This window comes from Dicentrarchus labrax, unplaced genomic scaffold, assembly GCF_905237075.1.
Source record: "Dicentrarchus labrax unplaced genomic scaffold, dlabrax2021, whole genome shotgun sequence".
Taxonomy (NCBI): Eukaryota; Metazoa; Chordata; class Actinopteri; family Moronidae; genus Dicentrarchus; species Dicentrarchus labrax.
The window spans coordinates 13510002-13534649 of NW_026136711.1; the positions used below are offsets into that span (position 1 = coordinate 13510002).

General features: G+C 40.0%; 1 protein-coding gene and 1 long non-coding RNA gene across 2 annotated transcripts in view; one reads left to right on the forward strand and one right to left on the reverse strand.

Moving 5' to 3' along the window:
* LOC127371571 (A disintegrin and metalloproteinase with thrombospondin motifs 9-like) overlaps window positions 1-23691 on the forward strand; it is a 46561-nt gene extending 22870 nt beyond the window's left edge. The window contains exons 26-40 of the mRNA XM_051414442.1: window positions 833-1081; window positions 2660-2821; window positions 3121-3297; window positions 9032-9202; window positions 11408-11584; window positions 14523-14693; window positions 14918-15112; window positions 16175-16304; window positions 16721-16815; window positions 17369-17463; window positions 17669-17802; window positions 18248-18339; window positions 19161-19265; window positions 20905-21013; window positions 21404-23691. Coding sequence (XP_051270402.1) covers window positions 833-1081; window positions 2660-2821; window positions 3121-3297; window positions 9032-9202; window positions 11408-11584; window positions 14523-14693; window positions 14918-15112; window positions 16175-16304; window positions 16721-16815; window positions 17369-17463; window positions 17669-17802; window positions 18248-18339; window positions 19161-19265; window positions 20905-21000 — 2049 coding nt within the window. The 3' untranslated portion in view covers window positions 21001-21013; window positions 21404-23691. The remainder of the gene's footprint in view (window positions 1-832; window positions 1082-2659; window positions 2822-3120; window positions 3298-9031; window positions 9203-11407; window positions 11585-14522; window positions 14694-14917; window positions 15113-16174; window positions 16305-16720; window positions 16816-17368; window positions 17464-17668; window positions 17803-18247; window positions 18340-19160; window positions 19266-20904; window positions 21014-21403) is intronic.
* On the reverse strand, window positions 8203-11498 carry LOC127371592 (uncharacterized). The gene is made up of 2 exons (XR_007886421.1): window positions 11392-11498; window positions 8203-10750 (listed from the first exon to the last, which is right to left on the reverse strand). It is a non-coding gene; the product is annotated as an uncharacterized LOC127371592 (long non-coding RNA).
* Window positions 23692-24648: the final 957 nt, after the last annotated feature.

Genomic DNA, 24648 nt, shown 5'->3' on the forward strand with positions numbered 1-24648 from the left:
TGCTTAGTCAGGCTTGCTTTAAGTTGGTGTTGGACTATACGCCATATTAGCCTTGTCATTTTTGTTAGTGAGTTTTTTAAGGCCCAGCCAAGGAGTAGAGGTTTCCACTTTGGTGCTATCTGTATGTAGTTGACATAGTTCTGCTGGTCGCCACCCTTGGGCCGAGTGTCAGCTGGAAATGGGGTCGACGCCTCCATAACTATTGGTAGTTGGTGCCCCCCAGCGAAAGGCTTTAAGTATCTTTGGGTCTTGAGATCTACAGTTGGATGTATGCAGCAGCTGCTGTCATTATGGCACTGTTCTGGACCATCACAGGGAAAAGAAAAGATGAGTGTGAAAGTGAAGCTCTTCACTTCCCAAGCGAGTGGTCACAAATGTTGATTTGTGGCAGAAAAGATGAGATCAAATACACATGGCTCAAACTATTTTCTGTTGCAAGATCTTTTAATATCTGAAAAGGATGAAGAAAAAAGAAAATGTCAGCAAAAATTACAGGCCCTTGAGCCCACTCGCTCATCAATATAGAAATATATAATGTATACATTAGAAGGCACTCTCGCCTTTATTATCATTTCTAACCCCCTAGTTGTTACAGCAATCCATGTTCATACTGTTATTTCAAAGTTGTCAAATGTTTGTAAAAATCTGTTTAAAGAGCCAATTCTGATGACCCATGTTGAGCCATTCGTACAAATAATAGGTTGGTATGATTGCTCATCTTTTACTTCACACCATGTAATAATTACTGAAATTTCAAGTGTGTGTTTGTATGTCTATGTTTGTTTAACATCTAGATGCACATGAGCATAATGCACCCCCTTTGTGTTTTCAGTGCTCAGTAACCTGCGGCCAGGGGAAGACGACGCGGCAGGTACTGTGCGTCAACTTCAGTGACCAAGAAGTGAATGCTAGTGAGTGTGACCCAGACGATCGTCCTACCACAGAGCAGGACTGTGCTATGTCTCAATGCCCGTCCCGCTCCAGTGAGACCCGACCTTTCCCGTCCTCACCAAATGCCAGTGCCAGGAACAACCTGCCTCGTAGCCAATCCCACCAATGGCGGACTGGACCCTGGGGCGCGGTGAGGAATTACATCACAGTGGTCAACAAACCATTTCTCTGGGGCCTGACATTTGAAATATTGTGCTTGATCTTGTGCAGCCAACCCCTCAGCTCAAACAATAGAAGTCTGGAGAAAATGATAGCAAGGGGGAAAATGAGACAGTTGAGGAGCTGAGGCGGTCTGAAATGGCTATTTTTTATAATGATCCCACCATCAGGAAACTATTTTTCTACACAAGGAACTGCTAAAGGCCACTCTTTTGACACACGTAATTGTACCATGTAAGTTTTCTATTGTTAGTGAGCTAACTGTTAACCTGAAATGCTCTGTCCCAGCAGTAAGACTTCAGTATCACAACGTTTCATACAGTTACTATCTGTGCTGAACCAACTTTTGTGTTAAATGAAGCCCCCTATTGATTCAACCAAGGTTGAATCTACATAGGATTAAAGGAATGGTTTGACATTTTGGGAATTGCGCTTAATCACTTTCTTGCTGAGAGTTAGAGGATTGATACCACTTTCATGTCCGTAAATGTTAAGCTACAACCAGTAGCTGAGTTGCCAGTACCTGGTTTTGTAATGGATTAAACCAATATGTCATAACATTAAAAAGAATGTTAATTATTGAGCTTTGCTTTTTTTTACCTTTGGGCTGAGCCAGGCTAGCCATACCAATATGTTTCCAGTCTTTGTGCTATGCTAAGCTAAGCAGCTTCTGTAGCTTTGTAGTTACCGTAGTTCCAGACAGGAGAGTGGTATAGAGCTGAATATGTGTAGTTCCCTAAATGTCAAACTATTCCTTTAAGATGTCCTAACTAAACTTGTCCTCATATAAAGTATTCCCCCTTGTGTTACAGGGATCTGGGGTGGTTTAAGCACTAATGTAAAGTGAAAAGTCTCGTAATTCCTTAACAGTTTGTGAAGCAGTTATATTTTCCTACAATGCATTTTGTGATGCTGACTTTGACACACGCTCATAAAGTGAGGCTCAGTTCTCCAGGTCCTTTTCTCTTTTTAAGACAAGGCCTTAGCCATTGTGATGTGACTCCACAGGATAGCATAACCTAAGAGCCACAGGCTGTCTCCCCCATGGATTTCTTTCTTTGTATTGTTCATCTGTTTTTTTTAAGAACTGGGTTAGTGATAATCTCTGTCCAAAAATAATTTTGACCTTTAAATAATTCTGGGACGTGATTAAAGCTATTTCTGGTGACTCTTCCTTCCTCTGTCCTGAGGATGTGTATTTTATTATAGCAGCACACATGGCCAGTCTTTTGACATGGGATGGCTCATAGTATTGTTCTGTGAATTTTTGAGTGGGAGCTTTGTGTGCACACAATAGTACACGTACTATAGTGCGCAAGTATTCATTACAACATGGTCTGTGTGTATTTAATCTACTTGTTAATTCTTCTATCTAATCAAAGATACACCGATTTAATACTTTGCAGTAGGCAGTTTTGTGTGTTTTTTACATCATCATGTCTAAATGAAGTATAAATAATATACATACAGTATATACCTAGATAGATTTATAACTATACTCACACACATCTAATTGACAGTGCTTACTCTTCTTTCTCTGTAACAACAGTGCTCCAGCACATGTGCAGGAGGTTTCCAACGGCGTGTAGTAGTGTGCCAGGATGAGAATGGGTACCCTGCCAACAGCTGTGAGGATCGCAGCCGGCCCAGTGAGCAGCGATCCTGTGAGTCAGGGCCATGTCCACAGTGGATCTATGGCAGCTGGGGAGAGGTAAGACAGGCACCACTCTACTGCTCTTTACATCATTACAGCTTACCATGGCTCTTGAGTCTCCTTAACAGATATTGGTCTAGTTTAGAGAGAAAACTGTAAACTCTGGGATGCTTTTTTGTGTTTGATTAATTACTTTGACTGATGTAGAAGTTGCTTAGTGTGGAGGTTTGAAAATGCATTAAAAATCAGCTAATACTCACATTCTCCATGCTTCAAGAAAGAAGTTTTTTCTTCACACTCAAACCTTTTCCCAATACCCATCTGTAAAACACAACCTCTCCTCCTGCTGTCTTCAGTGCACCAAGCCATGTGGAGGTGGAATAAAGACGAGGCAAGTGGTGTGTCAGCGGCCAAACGGCGAGCGTTTCAATGATCTGAGCTGCGAGATCCATGACAAGCCACCAGATCGCGAGCAGTGCAATACTCAGCCGTGCCCGTCTAGCCCCCACTGGATCACAGACCCATGGAGCTCGGTACGCTCATAGAAAATACTCTATACCCTGTTTTTCAACCTCACATTTTTTCAAATGCTTGTAGTCTTACTCTTTCACAAACAGTCTTAAAGGGGCAGAATGACTATGGTGCTTTTGCACTGGAGAAACAACCGCTTCTCTACTTTTACTTTTAACCCCTTCCACTTCCTGCTCCCTCTCTGGTGCCTGCGATTGGTCGACGTTTCCTCAAGACATTCGGAGAGTTAATTTCTGTTGCACTTAAATGGCAAAGATACGCTCACTTGCAATATGCCAAAAAAAAAAAAAAGTACAACATCGCAAAATACTTCAGTGACAGCTGTGACCATAAGAACATTTTTTGTCAGTCCTAGTTACCATAAAACTGTTGTTGAGCCTTGTATTAGTATTTGAAAAATTCAGGACCACTTTGTATCACAATCAAAGTTAGTTTTGTAAAATATTGTTTTTAAAGATAATTTATTAAGATATTTTTTTCCTTTTTATCTTTTGTATATAGCATTAACTTTAAAAAGTGATTTATTTTGTGTCTTAGCTCTTTGTATTCGCACATTTAGCCAATCGTTGCTCATATGCAAATACTGATGAATGTTTTTGTATATCAGGAATATACAGTACGATGCCTTTTTCTTTTATTATCCAAAGAATGGCCCATAATCCCCAAATATGTGGTGCTACACAATGTAGTCGATGTTCTGTTATGAACATTAAAAGCACCAACTTACATAGGGCTGTGTACTATATATACATCTTTGTGCTATATACATCTATGAAATGGCTATTGTATCAAGAATTCAATTTGTCTCAAGGCACATGTGGTTTTTTTAGAGAAGTTACTAATCTTATTTAGACACTTTATTTTACAGTTTATGTATTTACTTTCTGCTATGAAACAAACAGTGGTGTTGCCCCAAAATGACATTGACACTGAAGCATTAATATGTTGGCTCAAAGGTTTCTGAAACGTCCAGTATCAGTAGTAAACACCAGCAAACAGCAGCTGTACTAGCACTGTAAAATAAAGTGTCTCACCGAGTTTGTGATAATTAGAACTAATAGCCATTGTATTCCAGTTTCGCAGAGGGGTTTTGACCCAGATTTCCTTAGTGTGGCCAAAACAATAAGTTTAAATCTCTCTGCTCCAAAGGTGCTTTGATATGAGTGTATTTATATTATGTTAGTTAATGTTTTCTCTGTACAATAAGTACTTGGAGTTGCTAAATATGCTATGCTCAACAATACCTCACTTGGAACAAAACACAACTCAACTAGCCATTAAACGATGATAACCTACACTACAGTGGTGCTTTGGCCAAACAAGGGAGATATAAGATATAAATATCAAAAATGAACCATCGTATTTTTGGTCGATTAGGTGTTTATTGTGGCACATTGCTTTATTGTGCTGCCTTTTTTTTGTACTTTTTATTTCTTTCCATGAGCAGTTAGTGGATTGATCAGATTGATCAGCTAAATGCAAAGTGTATCACAGATTTGATGAAATAATGTTGAATTGTTTTCGAATGTCCATCAAAGAGCTTGCTCAACCTTTAAGAGAATGGGCTGTTAAAATGTCGTACTTTGAACACGTGATACCTGTGACCACAGGGGAAGTTAATAGTGTTTTGTATCCAGAGCTCTTACTCTGAGCCAACCTAATGTGTCTACCTCAGTCTCTGTTTTGATTGCCCCCCTGCCGTATCTTTCTCTCCCTTGCCCTAGAGGGGTTTGGCTGGCTAAGATTAAGCATGAGTTGTTAAGGCTACCCATTGCAGTTGATGGCCCTAAACACAGATCCAGGTTGTATGTCATCTCCCACCTTGTAATGCCTACCATCCTGCTGTGGACAGTGAAAAATGATCTAGAATCTGTGGTTAGGGGCAACTTTTGCCTGCAGCCCACCCAGTTGACTCCTCCTGGTCATAAATGTCTGTACTGACATCACACCTTATTTTAAGGGCCTGTTAACACAGCAGTGAGTACATTTTTTACTACACATCATTTACTAATGAGAACTATCTCTTCTAATGAGTCCCACATGTGATTGTAAGGCAGCATAAAATCAAATGTAGGTTGAATCAGTGAAAGTAGAGCACAGTACTAACACAGTTTTATTTTTCAGTCATAGCAGTTTGACTCCTTGTGGTCAACCTCTGGTTCAAATAGCAGTACAGTTATACACACCATATCAACAGGCTCTTGAAATAAGTATATTGTATGTCTCTTATTCACAAATGGCAGTATTCTGTAGTCTGTGTTTCAAGATTTCTGTACATTTATGTAATTACTTGTATTTATTGTTACTTCATTATAATGTTATGTCAATATTTAATTTTTTTATGGATTTGTTGGATTTCTGTTCATTTCCCAAAAGGTTATGATTAAAGTGAAGTAGAGGTACTATCAAAGGCTTTTTTTCATTCTTATTTGAACAAAACATTCTGGTAACACTGTAGTTTGTAGCCCACAACATACAGCATATTTCTTCCCAGAAATCCAGTGTAATGTTTTGTATTAATGGTGTACCAGTACAGTACAGTACTGATGCATAAATGTAGATGCAAAGCAGCAATATGTGAAGTTAGGAAGTAAGTGGGTAACTATCTGGGAACTTAAAATAAATGTTTGTATTTGTTTGCATATTCTAATATTATAGGGCCCACTGTGACCTACTGAGTAACAAAGCTGAATTTTGGCAGACAATAGGGTAATGAATTCTGTAGCACTGCTGTGATTTTTTTCAGAATTACCATTTACTGCAGACTACATAGTAGTGTAATTTCATCACTTTTAAAGTCAGCCCGTCTCTTCTAACAATAAACTAACAATATGTCCAAAACAGAGCCTACTAATGCCAAAACATAGCTTTCCGCAAAAACTGCTTGTTTTTTACTTGTTTGTGGCTCCAAAGGACGGTCATGCTCATGTACACATCTTGTGCCCTCGTATCCACGTGTGTATGGGTGCGTACTGTACTGGCACCATTAGTATTAAAAAATGTCACTGTAAATGGGAATAATTACGCTGTACATTGTGGTGTGTAATCTAAAGCATTACCAACATTTGTCACTCGCAGTGAGCTGGCCAGAACACTGCAAACTAAGAAAAAGAAAAAAACACAACTTACATAAACTGGTTGTCCAAAAAGGTCTTAAACAAGGATAAGGCTTTAACTCAAGATTACCAACTCCTGCTTTATGGTTATTTCAGTGTGTTTGTGGATAAGGAAGTGTCCTATATTATTTAGTGTGTTTACCTTTGACTTTGGCTCAAAGATTTAAGAAGAGATGCCTGGCTAATAGGTTATAAAGCAGTCCTCCCCGCCAGTCTATTCAACGGGGTGTTTTTCCTGAATGAAAACGCACAAATCACTGAGCAATATCCTTGTTATTTTATGTGATCAGGGCCTCTGCTGACCTCTTTGAGCGACCGTGCTCTTACCGTCAGTGTCAGGAGTTCAAAGCTCTTTCCATCAAGGTAAATCTTTGTCCTGTGTGACAATACCTCAGTATACCTCCCATTTCATTGACTGTGTTCATTCACTCTTAATGCCTACCCTGGCTTTTTCTGGGACGCCTGGTGACGCGTGCTCGACTATGAAGTTGCCAGCGCCCTTTGCCCCTTTCTGTCAGGCCCCTCTACTCTGGTCTAATGCGGGTTGATGACAGTGTACCAAGACAATGCAGTGGTGTATTGGTGGGTCAAGGGTCACGTTTGATCTGGGGAGGGGCCCCTTCCCAGTTTGTCCCGTCAGCACAGACAGACTTCTGGGAAATTGCTGTGATCCCGAGGGCGGGGGGGGGCAAAACCAAGTTGAATAGGATTCCAAAACACTATGCTGACATTGAAAACTGGTGTATTTAGGGGGGTTTCATTTCACATGGTGCTGGTCGATGCTTTGCCTATCTCGATTTTTAAAGCTAAAGTTGTATGATTTGAATTATGTGTTTTGTGTCTGCAATTCTATGCATTGTAATTACCTTTTGAACTGTTTAGAAGTCAGTTCAAACTGACTCGTGATTGACACTGTTTAAATTCCGTGTAGCATTATGGTAAATAGAGCCTGAACCGACAAATCGCTTTACAATTTGCCTCTCATTCACACACACGCACACCGATGGTTACGGAGCTGCCATGCAAGGTGCTGGCCTGCCCATCAGCAGCAACTATGTTCAGTGTCTTGACCAAGGACACTACGATATGTGGACAGGGGGAGCCAGGGATCGAACTACCATCCCTGTGATAAGCGGACGGCCCGCTCTACCTCCTGCAAATAAAACTAAAGCAAAAAGAAACTGTTTATATAGTGTGTTTATTATCCGATGGAGTAGGAAATATTGAGTTTAAGTGTGTGTGTGTGTGTGTGTGTGTGTGTGTGTGAGAAATGATATTTGTATTAGTGAATTGGATACAGAATCCCAGAGAACATATGGGCAAAGTTAATGAACTCCGCATGGGGGGGTTCAAGTACTGATAAAACACATGGTGTTTTAATGTGACCCATTTGCACTGATTCTCAAGGTATTCTGAGGGCATTTCAGCACAGCACACCGGCAGGAAATACCTTGTAAAGAAGTATATAAAACCTTTGAGGAACGACCTGACGATTGATTGCAGTCTGGATTGTAAATGCTTTGTTTTATGATTTTAACCTTTACTGGGAAGCTCAGTTTCCCCTGCAATGACCCACTTGTGTACATCTAAAACTAATGTGTTACTGTATATTGTGTTCATGTCAGGCAACAGCATTAAAAATATGATCTCTGTTGTTGCAGTCAGTGGTGGTATTTGCTGTCAGGAGAACTGTCAGTGACTTATTACATCAATCATGAAGTCAGTTTTACTACTCTATGCAACAATTCATCATAGTAAGCACTATCCCAAAAACACATAAGAAACACAGTGTCATTTTTATTGAAATTTAATGACAATATCCACACAAGAATCACATAATGTTTCTTTATTTCTTGGCAAAAAAACAGCATGAGTTAACTCCAATAAATCTAGCGCATTACAGATCAAATATAGATGTGCCCGGATTTAAAAAGGGGAACAGGCATTTTGTTAGCCCCTCCTTTAATCATACCCGTCCTCCCCACACCCTAAATGAGGTGAGAGGTCACAGCATGTTCCTGTCTAGTACAGTCCCTTGCTGGTCAGGACAGCACCACACACTGGGCCGCGTACCCATTCAACTCTGAGCCTGTCGCTTCCCATCCATCCCCACATGCAACGCCCCTTTGATTATCCGAGCACAGTCCAGCCCTTCTCCACTCCCTCCTTGGTGTGTGTGTGTGTGTGTGTGTCTGCCTGTCACACTGAGTTAGAGTAACTCGGTGAACCCGGAGGTGAAAACAAACTGCTACCGGGGTGATCGGACACGCTTTGCCATTGGACTAGCAACCCACGTGGAACTGTGTCTCTCTCATATCACGTTTTTCTTTTTCTTTTTTTTTTTTGGGGGGGGGTGAGTCAAAAAGATCCACAAATTAAATTTACCTGTTTAATAAATACTTACCTTGATTTTAATTATAATGATTATAATATTTTATCATGCAGATTCAATTAAGCCTGACATTCAACAAATGAAGTGCTTTGTGAAACCCAATCATTTTGTTTGACCTGAATCATGCCGACCAAAAAACAAAACCCTCCCTGACTTTCATTGGTTTGGAGTGTGTACAGTTTTAACACAGAACATACCTTTTGATTTCAACTGAACTCCTTCTTGCAGTGCTCTGCCGCCTGTGGAAGAGGATTCAAGTCCCGTAAAGTGAGCTGCGTGACCGGCTCTGGTCGCCCTGCCTCGGAAGACAACTGCCAGTCTCTGTCCCCCAAACCCAGCAAGCAGAGGCGCTGCCGAGGTGGACGATGTCCCAAGTGGAAGACTGGCAACTGGGGAGAGGTAGGAGTCTTTAACCCTGCTGTAAAACACTCCTACCACTCTTGTTCTCACGATGCTAGACATGTTTTTTTTCTCTCTTTCCACTTTAATGCTTACCAGCCTGCTGGCAACCATGCGCATATGTGTGAAAACATCTGCAGCTAAACCTTATTTAATTATGTATTCACCATGCCAGGCCACTAACTAAGGCAGGGTGCTTTTACACATCACATGGCGGTTGGCTGGTTTGCAGCACAGGCCTACGGTGGCTGCTTACAGGGGTTTTTGAGGTAGTGTATGCAGGAGCTGTGACTACACAGTACAGTCAGTATGACAGCAGGAGGTATGAGCACCCCTCTCTTTCATCTTAACTGATGTTAAGTCCAGCCAATGTAAATCTACCCCTCTCATTTCTATATTTTCTCTTCCTCCGTCCCTCACTTTTCTGTCCTCTCTGTCCCTTTTATCCTCCTTCTCACTGTTGCTCTTTCTCCACTTTTCCACCACTTCTTTTCTTTCAAGCCCTCTTCCACTTTTCCCCTCTCTGTCTTCAGCTTCCCCAATGGGAACCACATGTCAGTCTTTTCTTTGAATGCCCTACTAAAAAGGCAATTCACCCACGTCATCACGCCAGAAACACTCACAACGTACACCTGGACTTCTGGAGAGCCTGTCCGGGGCTTGTTCCTGTTTTCTTTGCCTCCCTTTACTCTCTATGTCTTCTCTCTCTCTTTTCTTGTGTTCTCTTTCTCTGAATTCACCCCACTGGCTAAGAGTCCAAGCACAAGAGCCACATCTGCGCCCCACACGTCAGAGAGGATGTGCGTCTGCTCTAAACAGCTGTGGAGCAGGACACATGCCAGGAGAAAATGATACTCACACACAAGGCTCTTAGTCGGGTATAGTGTGATTACCCATTCTGTAGCAGGCTGCCTAGTAGTTCAATGGTGGTTCATTGGCACATGATAAACAGTGGAATATTTAAAGCTGCATGTAAACTGTGTAACAGACTATATAATGCTGCTGAAGCTCCATCTGGAGATTTGGTTTACCACTTCCTCCTCCCTTAACCTGCAAAAGTATGAGCAGTTGTGATGTCGGTCCCTCTCATATACACAAACAGAGACTCAAACATTGTATCAGTCGTACTCTTGTTATGTACTTTGAAAAACAATACATATATGATCTATTATTATGTATCTACGGTAGTAATGAATTAACATCAGTGCAGTGCAGGTTGTTCAGAATCATCAATCTGTTTCAAAAGAGGAAAGACACAAGATAGTTGTTAATATCCAAATGCATGACTGCAAAGTTTTAAGTTAAAACATTCAATTGTATGCTTTGGTTATATCATGGGATTGTTTTAGTCATCTGGGTTAACATCTAAACAGACCTGGCAGAAAAAACGGATTCTTCATCCCTCTCCCATTCTTTGTGTTTCCTGTAGAAATGTGTTCTGTGTTACAGCCGAAAACCCACACTTTCATTAAAAACATCGCTGCTGGAGCTTAGACACGCTTTCGCAAAATGCATTTTCCAGGCTTCAACTTGAATTTCTTCACATTTCTGTTGGAAAACATCAGCATTAATATAAACCACATAACTTAAATGTAAACGTGGAGGCTTGGTTGCAGTTATTTAAACATATTTCCCACATAGTGCTCAGTAACACGCCATGCCCTGTCTGTAATGCACTTGTATTGTTAAAACTTGGATTGCTTCAGACTTTGGTTAGTAAAGAAAATAAAATTAAAGTATGCATTTACATCAATAAACAACACAATTCTGTATTGAACATGTTTAGAAGGAATGTGAGGATAATTACTTTAAAAGTCAAAACAATCTAATGTGATTGGACACGCATAAAATACAATAAAATACTTATATTAAATAATACATGTAATAATAAATGTAGTGAAGTAGTAATATAGTAGGCTATATAATATGTATATAACACATAATATATGTAAAACAATATGTGTTTTTTATCAAATATATTCCCTTAAATAAATAAATAACTATCTTCATAGCACATAAAGTCAAAGTAAACAAAGTAGAAACCATGAAGTCAAAGTCATTAAACTCTCGAGGCTTATGGCGGTAGTCATAGTATTACAGGAATATTAAGTGATAGGTTGATATGCAGTAAAACAATACACTTTATCGGACAAATGAAGGTCTGATAAAGCTAAAGTTAAAGCTCTTACCTGTCCTGTTTTCCAGTGTTCAGCATCGTGTGGCGACGGCGTCCAGCGACGGGAGGTGTTCTGCCAGGTTGGAGACCGACGGAGCCCGCTGGAGAGCGGCTGCTCCCAGCGCTCCAGACCGGCGTCCAGCCAGAGCTGCCGGGTCGCTGACTGCCCCTCCCGGTACCGGTGGAGAGAAGGAGACTGGCAGACGGTAAGCTGACGAAGCCCTGTACTAATGCCTGTACAGGAAAAAAAGCATTGTAACCTGCGTGCTGAAACAAGAAGTTTCAGCTCTCTGTCTGCAACCGGACGAGGATGATTGGCTCTGTCATATCTGGTGAAGTATGAGCGCTGCTCCCGTCGGAGGCCAGAGGGGAGGAGAGGAGGCGCTGGCCCTGATGAAAATCAGATGATCAGCCTTTTTTCAAACAAGCTGAAGCCTCGTTGTGATGGATACCTCCGGTCTTAATGGCAGCGGCGGATCTACAGACACATTCACGGGGTGGCATGGAGACTTTGAAAAGGGAACAAATATGATATAAAATGAAGATAATCGAACATTATTGTGGCATATTAGTAAAGCATCGAATATAAATATATAAAATTGACATTAGAAATATTTGATTGACATTTGTCTTTTTTCATTGAACTTTGGCCAATCACTTAGTCTATTGAATTGTATGTGTTAATTGCCATTTTTAAACACATTCTTTTTTAAAATAATACTAAATTTGACAGCATTTGACATCAGGCTGGGGTGGTCAGATTTTTTTCAGGGGTGCCAGCTGCCACCCTATGCCACCCCTCTAGATCTGTCCCTGAATGCTGATTGGCTAATTCCCTTTTTTAGAATCAGCTGAAAAGTAAAGTAAAGGCAGCTGTGAGACATGACTGTTCTATCTAAACGTTAACAAGGCTACATGTTGCTCCTTAAAAGCTACATGAACAGCCCAGCTTCTTATTATGAGTGGTCCTGAACACACACATTTCTATCTTTAATACCTGAGGATGCTTGTTTGCTTACTTAATTTAGAATAAAAAAAAGTATTTAATATTTAAATTTATTTTTTAATCATAATGAATATAAGTTTAACAAAAAGTATAGTAAAATCTGCTCTGATAGAGTGGCCTGTTGCTGTATATAAGGCCTCAGTCTTACCCAGGCTATACTTAATGGGCACATTCCTGCTGAGTTACATTTTCTATAAGCTTGAGGCTACAGATCCTTGTTGAGTTTATTAGAACAGGCAGCTGCAACAGGAGCGTCTCCTTCACTGTGTTCTAGTGATGTTGAATCTGGGCCACTGAGCAGCATGAAATGTCTTCTCAGAAAGGAGAGTCTAATTAGTCTGGAGAAGTGTTGGGAGCTCCCTGCCTGAGTGTCCCAATTAACCACTGGAGGTAATTACAACAGTTCAACTGGCAGGGGTTAACATGCCTATGTGTTTTATGCAAATTCAAATTCTTTATTGGCATGAACAAAAAACATGTTGCAAAAGAAGTTTACAATATTCATATTATTCACTCATATTTAATACATAGGTGTCTATGTATCTGTATGTATATCTATACAGTAGATTCTATTTTATATCTTACTGATGCAGTCAGTGCAATGCTTGTCTTGTGCTGGTTGTGTTTTATGCTCTTAGATTTACTTCTTTACATACATAACTTGTTTCTACAGGCTTAACCTATCTGTTAGAATGAAATATGTTCCCTTGTAGCTTTGTCTGCTGTCAACATTACCAAAACATAATGAAACTCAGGTGCCTGTCCTGCAGGGTTAGTTTTATTCCAGCATAGCACAGCAGCAGAGCTCACAATAGCAGTTCCAAGTATTTCAGTTGTTTGACAGTGTTCAACATGTAAGGAGTGATGAAGACCAGCTGGAGTCGGTGCATTTGTTCCACAGAGTGTTTCTGACGCAAGTGGAAGCCCCTCTGAGCCCTTTCAGTGTTTAGGCTTAAATTACGACTCTTGCAAGTTTGAATGTCGTTATTATTGAGTTACTACATGAACCTGGATGTAGTAAGACAGCCAGGTCCAAACTTGCAGTCAGGTAATCTCTTCATCAAAGGACCCCACTTTCATAGCAACTCCATTTAAAACCATTGGCCTGACAAAGTCAAGTGTCTAACCATTTCATTTTAATAGTAGAAGAAATAACTTACTTGCTTTTTTTGACAAGATTTGAATGAGAACATCCCTTATCTGTACATTAAATGTAGACACTAGCTTAGCTTAGCATAAACACTGTAAGAGGGTTGCTTGTTTGTGTAATCTGTAGACATACAGAAAGTTAAAAACTTGTGGCTTTGCTAGAAGTAACCTTTTATATTTTTGTAAAGCTGCAGTTTGTAACATTTAAAAAAATAACTCTTTGTCATATTTGCTGAAACTTTCATTATAACCTGACAGTAGGACATGAGACAGAAGGGTAGCTGACTGTTAAGGTCGTCAAAAACAATGTTTTGGGTCCCTGGGAAGACTCAACAATAAACTTCTTGCAAATGCCATTAGGAAAACTAGGACTTAACTTTTTTCACAGATTATCTGTCTTATGCACTACTGTCAGGGTAGAGAATTTAAAAGTCACCTACTGCAGCTTTAATGGACAAGAAAGAAAATAAGCATATAAAAAAGGTTTAACTATACTTTTATATTTTCATATTCTTGTCTTTTGGAACAGTCTGGATCTTAAGACTTCAGGCAGCTAACTGCTAGTGAATTTCAGCTCTGACCTTTCATCAGACACATTGTTGCCTTGGACTGTAAACAGCTTCAGGAGTTAGAAGTTGTGTAATCTCTTCTCAGGACTTGGCCATGTCCTCAGCTCAGGTTTTTCTGCTCAAGAACACAGAACTTTCCTCCCAGCTCTTATCTACTGTTTTGAGATCTTCATGCTGTAGTCCCATGTGGTGAAGGTGCTGCTTCACAAGAAGACACAAATCTCAGACTGTTCATCCTCGTTCTTGTTTTGCATTGATACCATAAAACTGGTGTTTACTGAGAATCTTTAATTTGAAACATCTTAGTTTCACATACAGCTTCCTGCATTACATATATATTATATATTACCCATAATATAGGAATGTCATACATGATTTGTTATGATCTTTGTGTCTGTCTTTTGTCTGTCCCCACTACAGTGCAGTAAGTCGTGTGGAGCGGGCCACCGACAACGAGCCTTGCAGTGTGTGGACCACAACCAGCAGGAGGTCCATGAGATGTACTGTGTGAACCAGATCAGACCTCCAGAAATAGAGAGCTGTAACATGAATGCCTGTGAGTTAATCTGGATCACAGGGGAATGGACTGAGGTGAGAGCCATTTAAACTATGACGTCCCACAAAAGGCTTTGAAATCTAAATTACGTATAAAAAGGTAATTTTTCTCTGAAAAGGCAATACTTTACTCTTCAAAAAGACCCTTCATGTGAATCACCATCTTCGAAACAAGTGATACGGAAATGACAGAAATCACCCATGTTTCCTGTGTGGAATACTGTTGTTATTTCATGCCAGTGATTTATTCTTTCCTCCAGTGCTCAGCCAGCTGTGGCCAGGGCTACCGCCAGCGTCTGATCTCTTGCAGCGAGGTGCATGTGGAGAATGACAACTATGAGTATGGCCATCAGTCTTTGTCCAACTGCCCCGGGACCCCCCCTGAAAGCTACATGCCTTGTAATTTGGACCCGTGCCCGCCGCAGCAGGAGTGGAGGGTTGGAATCTGGGGACTGGTGAGCGAGTCCGTGGTTTTAAGTGTTGTCCAGTCATTTATCTGTATTTTGTCAAGATGGATCATGCATATTTTTAGTTTGAAACCTTGCGACAGAATGTACTTTAAAAAAAAAAAGGTGGGTAAACAGACGGTGAGGTTAATAAAGGCTAGTTAAACAATCTTCTCTAGTTTTTGTGACTAATTGCAATATTAAAAATATCATCATTGTGACAAATTTCAGTGGGTATAATGCAGTAGATTAGTAAACAGTAACAGTTCATTTATATCACAAAGTACACCTTCATCAACCTGTTTTTATGTGCATTTTAAATTTGTGAATGAGTGGAAACCCCCAGGAAGTATAATATTGCAAAAAAGTTTTCCTTTTACTTTCTTACTTTCGGTTGAGCTGGGAAAGTTGGTGTATCTTTAAAAGAGAAATGTGACAAAGTGCAGTAGAAACAGATTTAGGGAATAAATTGTAATGTAAATGAAGCACGTGACTTAAAAATCTAGTGAAACAATTTAAAATAACAGTAGACAAAAACACGACGACATCGCAACTTTCCTCAAATTAATACATAAGTATTCCAAATAGTTTGTTTGAGGTTTGACTGGTGCTGTTTTAATTACATAATCTTTTCTTCTGTGATGATTTATAGAGAATTAGCAACACCAGTTGTTTATCTCATTGCAGTCAACTGCTAATATTCACATAGGAGATGAAAACATGCATTAAGTAGCATATTCATTTGCACATTTTCTATAAGATTTGTGCTAAATTTGCAAACTTGTCTACAATCGTTAATCTCATGAAGGAGCCATTTATGTCATTTTATACATGAGGGAGGGAGGTTTCCTTTAACATATATGAGACATTAATAACATTGTATATTTGGCTTCAACCAGTGTCATAGCTGATAGGAAAATAATCAGTATTGAAATGACCATAATGTAAACACACACACACACACACACACACATTTTTTTGAATGAGCCACTTTGAAGATAAAAACTGCTGACAGACTGTCATCCACAAGTTTTATTTTCACACTGTCATGGTTCTCTTCCTCCCCTCCAGTGTTCAGTGAGCTGCGGTGATGGAGTGATGGAGAGGACGGTGCAGTGTGTGGCAGCAAATGGTCAGGAAAGCAATAAGTGTTCTCAAGACACCATGCCAGAGGCCAGAAAGGTCTGCAGAAATCCAAGCTGTGAGTACTGCGAGAAAACTGCTGCTCTTTTCACGAAGGTCAAGGCTAGGGGGTTACATAGAGGCCAGCTGAATTCCACTATTAGGTATGGCTTGACTTGATCCGGTCATCTCAGAGATTTGGCCTCTAGTGAAATATTTATGATCCGAGGCAAACTTCAAAGATTCACTGTCCAGTGTATTCACTTCCCTACGGTAGGATTGGACATCAAAGAGTGAGGGGTTTTTCGTTTTCTTTAATTCGATGCAGCGATTTGCCACACTTGACTAAACTCCTGAAATTCTTGTGTGTATGCGTGCACATGTCTGTGTATACAGCCTGAGTACCTGCCCTGTGTTAAATCTTTTTCATAATACACTCCTGCTATAATACACTGCTGTATACTTACTTATTTTTAGTTCTTTTGTGTCTCTAAGGCCATTTGCCATCCAGCTGTCAAGACGTCCAGAGCATTAAAGGCCCCCTCCCAGACAGCGAACACTTTCTCAATATTCAAGGAAAAGCACTCAAGGTACAATTTTATGATCTTATTACCTCACAAATGCACAAAGCACATTTTATAAAGCCATGACTGGGTTTTAGTTATGAGGGGAGAGGGACAGTTGAAAAGTAGGCCTTCGTGCCTTCTCCCTTGACATTTCAGATGACTTAAACACTGACAGGATATTTTGCTGCATTTATGTGCTTGTGTGACTGTGTATGGGCCTGTATTACAATACAAAATGCTTATAATTCATCTTTCCCAGCTTGTGTTTAGGCATAAGTTTGGGGCTCTGGCTTGGTGTACAAGATCACAAATAGACAGAGTCAGTCAGAGGAAATTCTTCTCCTGTGTTTGTTGGGGCTTGTAACTGCCATCGTAACATCCTCTACTCTACTCCTTTTCCTCACCTCCTCATCACCATTATTGTCTTTCCTTTTCTATTCTGCACTTCTTCTCTACTTTCCTATTTTCTCTCTACCGTCCTACCACCTGCATCCATTTCCTTCACCCTTGGTGCCCTACTCCTCCTCCCTCTGGTTACCAACTCTCCTTTCCCTCCTCCTCCTCCTTCTCTCCTCAGGTCTACTGTGCAGGAATGCAGACGGAGACTCCACAGGAGTATATCACCTTGACGACGGGAGAAAGGGAGAATTTTTCAGAGATCTTTGGCTTCAGGTAAATAGCTAACAGCATAACAATGAGAACAGCCTGATATTTCATTAGAAAATCCAACAGACGTCTGGCAGTGTTTTTGTCTGTAAAATGAAGAAATTCCATGAAAGTGTAAAGTGAGGTGAGGTATCCTGTGTGTGTGTGTGTGTGTGTGTGTGTGTGTGTGTGTGTGTGTGTGTGTGTGTGTGTGTGTGTGTGTGTTTCCCAGGCTCAATGACCCCACCCAGTGTCCAACCAATGGCTCCAGAAGAGAGGACTGTGACTGTCGGAGAGACTACACCGCCGCTGGCATCACCACCTTCTCCAAAGTCCGCCTGGACCTCAGCAAAATGAACATCATCAGTGAGTGGCCTTTACACACACAGAGATCAGATGGCACTCACAAACACACACACACACACACACACACACACACACATACCAGCATCCTGTGCCAGTGTAAACTCTACATTACTCTCAAATAAGAACTTCCTTTGCCATTTAATTATGTCCGTGCTCATGAGGGTTAATGAGCTCAAGATGTCTTCAAGGTTCATTTAAGCAACACACAATTACAAGGCTTGAGGGGATTAAATGAAACTGCTCTAAGTAGGTGAAATTATACTGATATTAGGCTGACCCTAAAACTAAGGCTAGATTTAGACCAGTTAAATAGCACAAGGCTTGGTCATTATGGCAGATGTAAGTTATCATTATAAAAGTTCAACTGAGGTCCTATAGCAACACATTTCCAAGAATATCTGTCACATTGTGCTTGATGAGCTTGATGGTTTGTCTTGTTATTCAGCTACAGATTGGCAGTTTGCTTTCACCCGTGAAGGCAAGAGTGTTCCTTTTGCAACAGCTGGAGACTGCTACAGCGCCGCACGATGTCCACAGGTGAGAACAACACCAGCTGTTCATTATATGACAGGAGGGGAAGTTGTCCTTTTTCACAGCAGACCGTTGAATTGTCATAGCAGGAAAAGAACAAGTGTAGCTAGTAATATTAATGAAGGCTCAGTTCTTTTAAGTGTCCGAGTCATTTAATTTAACAAGAATGCCTTGGTACCTAAATGGTATTCAGTTATTAGTGTTATTAATTACACTCCTACTGTGCTCTTTCTGCTACAGTATGACATCTAAAATATCTCCATCCTTTTAGAAGCAGTTCATGCCTCTAGTTCTGGAATATGTTTCTTGATAATTTCACAAAACTGAATTGAATTGTTTATTGATATTTATTCTTGAAACATCCAGCATCTCAGCAGGTCTCATGTTTTTGTGTCATTTGTTGTATGTTGGAGGGCAATGATAGAAATAAGTTACTCTGTACTTTTCATGATCAAATTAATTCAGTCAGTCAAAAAGAGCATTCCACTAATGATTTGCATTAGTTATAAATAGTCATTTTGTGTAAATATCATGTTGCCTGTGATACAGTTTGCACTTACTCTGCTTTGAAAAACCTCTGAAGGACATATATATATATATTTTTTTATCGAGCCTTCTTCAGACACCTTGGTGCTTCACGTCCTCCTTCTCTCTGCTGCTCATAGCAAACCAGACACCTAAAGTCTCTCCATTAAACCACATGGGGAGAGCCAGCAATGTCTCTGAATACATTTCTACATGATTATTTATATTCTCTCTCTCTCTCTCTCTCTCTCTCTCTCTCTCTCTCTCTCTCTCTCTCTCTCTCTGTCTGTCTCTTCTCTCAGGGGCGATTCAGGATCAATCTCTCAGGAACAGGTTTTAAGGTGGCTGAGGACACCTCATGGACTTCCCAGGGAAACTATGCAGTGGCTGATGTACAAAAATCACAGGTACTGGCAATGTGTCACAAATGTTCATGTCAGTATCCTGTAAAAACTCCCCAAATTACAAACTTTAACTGAACAATCTTAAAGACTTTGAGTACATCATTTGAAACTCTCATTATAATCCCTCATTCATACATGCTGGTATACTGGTATGTGACTCTGAGAGGTCCTGTGCACCTGGCTTGTTAAAATACAATATTTAAAGTAGAGATTGGTTTAAATGTAACTATGGCCACTGCTTTAGAACATACATTTAACTACCTATCTGTGCCTTTCTTCATTTTACTGCCTCATTTTCTTTATTCTGTTCTATTAGGTCTTGTACTCCATCCCTCCCTCCTCTTTTTCTCCTCTCTGAATGTCCTCTTGGCTTCCGAGCTCGTGGGCATAGTCCCAAGTGGGTTCTGTATTCCCAGCTCCGCTTCTCCCTGTAAACTAACTGAGAAAGAACCCTTATTGGGCAGCTGCTCTCTCAAGTGCCCCCACACCCTCTGCTTTTGAAATGGAGATCAAGCAGAAGAGTGCTTTTTGGCAAGGAGGAAAACAGGAGGCAGTTGTGATGCCAAAAGTGTTCATAGTCTGATATCCATAGCCAGCCGGCCCGCTCTGGGCACTCCAGGCAGTTTAAATGAAGCCAGGTTGTGACAGTGGGATGGAGAGAGCACTCCAGAAGAGATCAGACAAACCACTCAGTGCACGCTGTGGCTTTCATGTCGTGGGATAGTGCTTTTGGTCTACTCGTCTGCTGCAACTTCCTTTTTGTTTCTAGATGTTTGCATGAAATCCCCCATTATGCTGCACCATGACACTTGTACAGTGCTGGTGATTAATAAGCTTGTTTTTTCTGCTTGTTGCTGAGAGTGATTACCCAATTCATACCTGGTGACAGCCCGCCTGGTGGGCCTCAGTCTTTGTGTGCCTTTTTAAAAGAGAAAAGCTCATTCCAGATGTACCAAAACAAACCTGCCGCAAATACCTTTTAAAGTGATGAAAATCTCAAACTTCTTGGAAGTAGCACAAGAAATTCCTTCACTGTCAAGGCTTTTTTATTAACAGATCCTCCAAACTAACACCTGTTTTACTGTTCAGGTCAGTAACAGGGGAAAGCGCTTCTTCAAAACAGGAGAAAAGACGTTCAAGCAAGCTGTGATCCTGACAAAATCTCATATTCGGCATCTGTATGACTATATTACAAATTGTACTAATGTTCACTTAAAGCTGCTACAGGGAGAAATTTGATTTCTGTTGATCCTGGTGTCCCCTGTGGATAAAAGCACCGGTTCCCAACCTAGGGGTCCCGACTCCTTTCTGATGCAGTGTTCACAGGAAATAATGTGCTCAAAATTCATCCAAACCACTCTTTTTACCCAAACTTCCTGCAGTTATTGCACAGTCATTATCAGTTGTTCTGGCCTGTTGTTGTTATGCAATGAAAATAATATAGCCATAAAATTTGTCAATTAGTGTGGAGTCGGCAGTTTACTCAGTGATAAAAAAGGGATCCCTTAAGGAAAAAGATTGGAAAGCAGTGATATAGAGGCATCAGTATTAAATTAAAATTTGTTGAAAACTCCTTCTAGTACGTTTAAGGAACAGCATCTGAATTGCACATAACTGGGTGTTATTCATGTTGTGTCCACAGGGTGGCAGCAGAGTGTCAGGAATGTGCGGAGGCTACTGTGGTAAATGTACACCGTCCTCTGGCTCCAGCCTGCCTGTATCAGTGGAATACATCTAATACCATCAGACAAGTATGTGATGCTTTCTAAATACACAAACAATGCTTTCATTTCAATTATAAAAGGCATAAATAACAAGGGCTTAGCCCCACCACTGAAATTCAAAGCATGTGACTGGAACCGGCTGTATCTCACAAACTGATGAGGTCTTTATTAAATGTATGTATTTTCAGTCATCAAAGAAGTTGTAAATCTTTTCATTAACCTTTAAGTTATGTATGTGAATACACCTGTCATCTTTATGGTTAAAAATGACAGAGACATCGGACAGCTAATTATCAATTAGTTCATAATATAAAATATACAATTACAATTTGCAATCTGTTTAAAAATGTGTATCTGTCCAATTTTTAATGAGTAACTGACTGAGTGTTAATGTTGTCTTCATGTATTTTTTTTTAGCACCTATTCCCATTCATCTCGACAGTTCTCTTCAGGTGCTTGTTGTGTTCAAAACATCCCTCCTCTTTGGTGCTACTACAGCCAACTCAGAGCTTAAACCCGTCCTTCACATGACCTCTTTTACTCCTGTGTGTGTATATTGTAAATGAATCTGCTGTAAGTACTGTACATAGCAGGATACAAATGTCTTATTTATTGTACTCTCCATTTATTTTTGTATTGTAATATAATTTAACAGTTGCCATTTATGAGATTTTTTTTTTGCTAGATTGTCCCTTCCAATTTAGATATTTGCTACTTGGACTTTTTAGTACTGCTATTACTCTATAGTGCATGTGTTACAGCCATATGTTCTTTTCAATACTAATTCAGTGAGTTGTGTTTATTCCAATAATGTTATTGTTGTGATGGGCCTGTTGTCCATATGTAGCAAGGTGTCTCCAATTAGTGGGTCTTATTTTAAACCTTTTTTTTGCTTCAGGCAAGATTTTGGGGACAGTACAGATGCCAAATATAAGCACAGAGCCATGAGGAGCTCCATGAGCAGATTTTTTTGGTTAGGGAAGTTGGAAGGCTTTCGTCCGCAGCAGAGAACATAGTGCAGGCTCATGAACTGTATCATGTGCGACAATAACACACTGCAAGATACTGAATGTGGAAAAGACACTACAGGGATGAAGCCAATTCATGATCCATACACCAGCATCAGTGTCATTCTGAGCTGAAAGAAAAAGATCACAGCTTCAAACCTCTTTGCAGGAGGACAGGTATGGGAGAGCAACTGTGAGTCAGTTGAAGGGTCTGATCATGTATTTTTATAGCTTTAAAGAATGAATGCATGCAATGTTATAAGGAGTTTGGGTTATAAGGAGTTCGGTCTAGACCTGCTCCATTTGAAAAGTGTCCTGAGATAACTTCTGTTATGAATTGGTGCTATACAAATAAAATTGAATTGAAAATATTTAATTGAATGCATCAAGAAGGGGTAGGTGTGGACGTAGGTTTTACAGGCCAGACCTTGGGAGGAAGTGAGATGTTTACTGATACACAAACACAGTGCAGTATTACACATAAGTACAAACACACTGGAACACATTACTGGACCACAAGGAGAAGGCTGTAGGTTACAAGAACTGTAGAGATTATCTTGCCAGACATCAGAGAGAACCGAATCCCTCTGTGTTCTTGCATATCTCTCAGGTAGCGTTCAGTGACCAGAGAGAGCCATTAGCCTTTAGCTCTTAGAGAGCAGACAGGTTATCTTATCTGGAGCAACTTGAAAGAAAGACTTCACCCCGGGCCAATAAAATTCCAGTAGATACCCCGGAGATATAATGCATTGGTCCGGCCCTGGAGACACCTCTCAAACTGCTAAACTCACAGGCCCCGCAGCGTGCTTTCTGTCCAGATGCTGCCTGTAAACTGTTGCCTTGTGTGCCTCACATTCTTCTCTCCGTCTTTGTTTTTAAGCATCTGTCCAAACTGTACATACAGATGTCCTCCCGTTCAGAGCATTCTGACCTGTTGTTTTTGTTACAATATCAGGGTACTTTTTGTGTATATGTAAGTTTTTGTATCTCTTTAGTCAGTTTCTCTTTAGTTTATGGAGTTTTGTGAGCAGATTTTATTTTTGCAGAAACAGGAAGAAACCATACAAGTCAAGAAGGAGATACAAAAATAAATATTTTTTTTACGTTCTTGAAGCCTTAACTCTGTGTATGTAGGGTACCTCCTGTATCCATTAAGAAGCCATATTTGCTTTTAAGCCTTTCTGTACATGGTTGTATTTCAGTGCTTTATGTGATAATGTGCACTCTTCAGCCAAAGGGAATTTCACAGTCTTAATCTGCCACTATACAAGTATGAAACAATATTAAGACATAAAGACCGATAGTCGCAACTGATAAATGCCCTTCTCATTGTGAATGTCAGAAGAGTTCTCAGGTGTCATAAATCAAGGGATTATTATGATTTTGAAGTGTATTTATCTTATTTTACAATGTATTATTGAAGTGTCATTATATATGCTTTATTATATATGCAAATATTTATTTTATCTTTTCTTAACGTGAATGTACATAGGCTTTGGCCATAAATGACTATGAAGTACCATGCAGTATCGTATAAATGAACTGTCTGGCAACACATTTCCTGTTTTGTGAATACATTTATTTATCTGTATGTCATATCTGCATAAAGTGTATAAGCAGAGTTTGGTGCTACCATATGAAAAGCATGATTTATATGAAATTAGATCAGAAGGAAATAAAATGCCTGACAAATTCCAAGCTTGCCTGTCTGCTTCTCACACAAATATATTATTTTTACCCCAGTTTGCCCTTGATGAACCATCTACAACACTGGCTGCAGAAATCCTGAACTCACAATAGTCAGATTAAGGCTTGGGTCATAAAATTCGCCCCATAGTGCTTCTGCTTAATTATGATTACAAACTTTCTACCAGCAGGCGGGCTTCTGACCTGGCAGAAGTGTTTTATGGATCTAATCTAGTGTCTGTCTGTTTATATATTATATATTCACAATAGTCAATTATCAGGCTATCTACCAGATGTCAGCACTGATCTAACTATATAAATATAATTCACTGCTGAGCAGATTTCAGCAGATAAAAAGCAAAGAGTCAGTGATTGTTATCAAAAGCAGATTCAAACCTCTGGCACTGTAGATCCCCTCCAGACTTCAATTAGCTCCCTAAAAATTCTTAAAATTGCATCAACTCCCTCTCCCTTACTGGAATATCCAGAATCTTTGAATATCCAAATATGCTTTGGTTCAAAAGTTTAACTGTTGGAGAAAACAAACTCGTACTTAACTGAAAAGTCCGTTCTCAGTGTATGTGCACTGGTGGTTTCAGTTTTCCACATCACATTGGTTTAAGTTGGATCATGATTGGTTTAGTGAAGTCACAAAATCCTACTCATACATACATGCCTTAAACTCAGATATACCACTGACAAACTTTCCCTCTTTACTTTACTTTCAGCTTTCTAGCATCAGACTTGTTATATTGCACAGTCAGAGTCAATCAATCATTGCGGGAATGTAATGTATAAAATACAGAAATTTTTCAATATTGACCAGTCATCAAATTCCTCCATAAACTAGAAGAAAGCAAATTTCACTGACATATACTAATGAACATAGTGGATGCTCACTGAACTCCTGCTTCTTTTACAGTACAAGCAACAGTGAACACAACAGATGTGTGTGCGATGCCAGGTGGG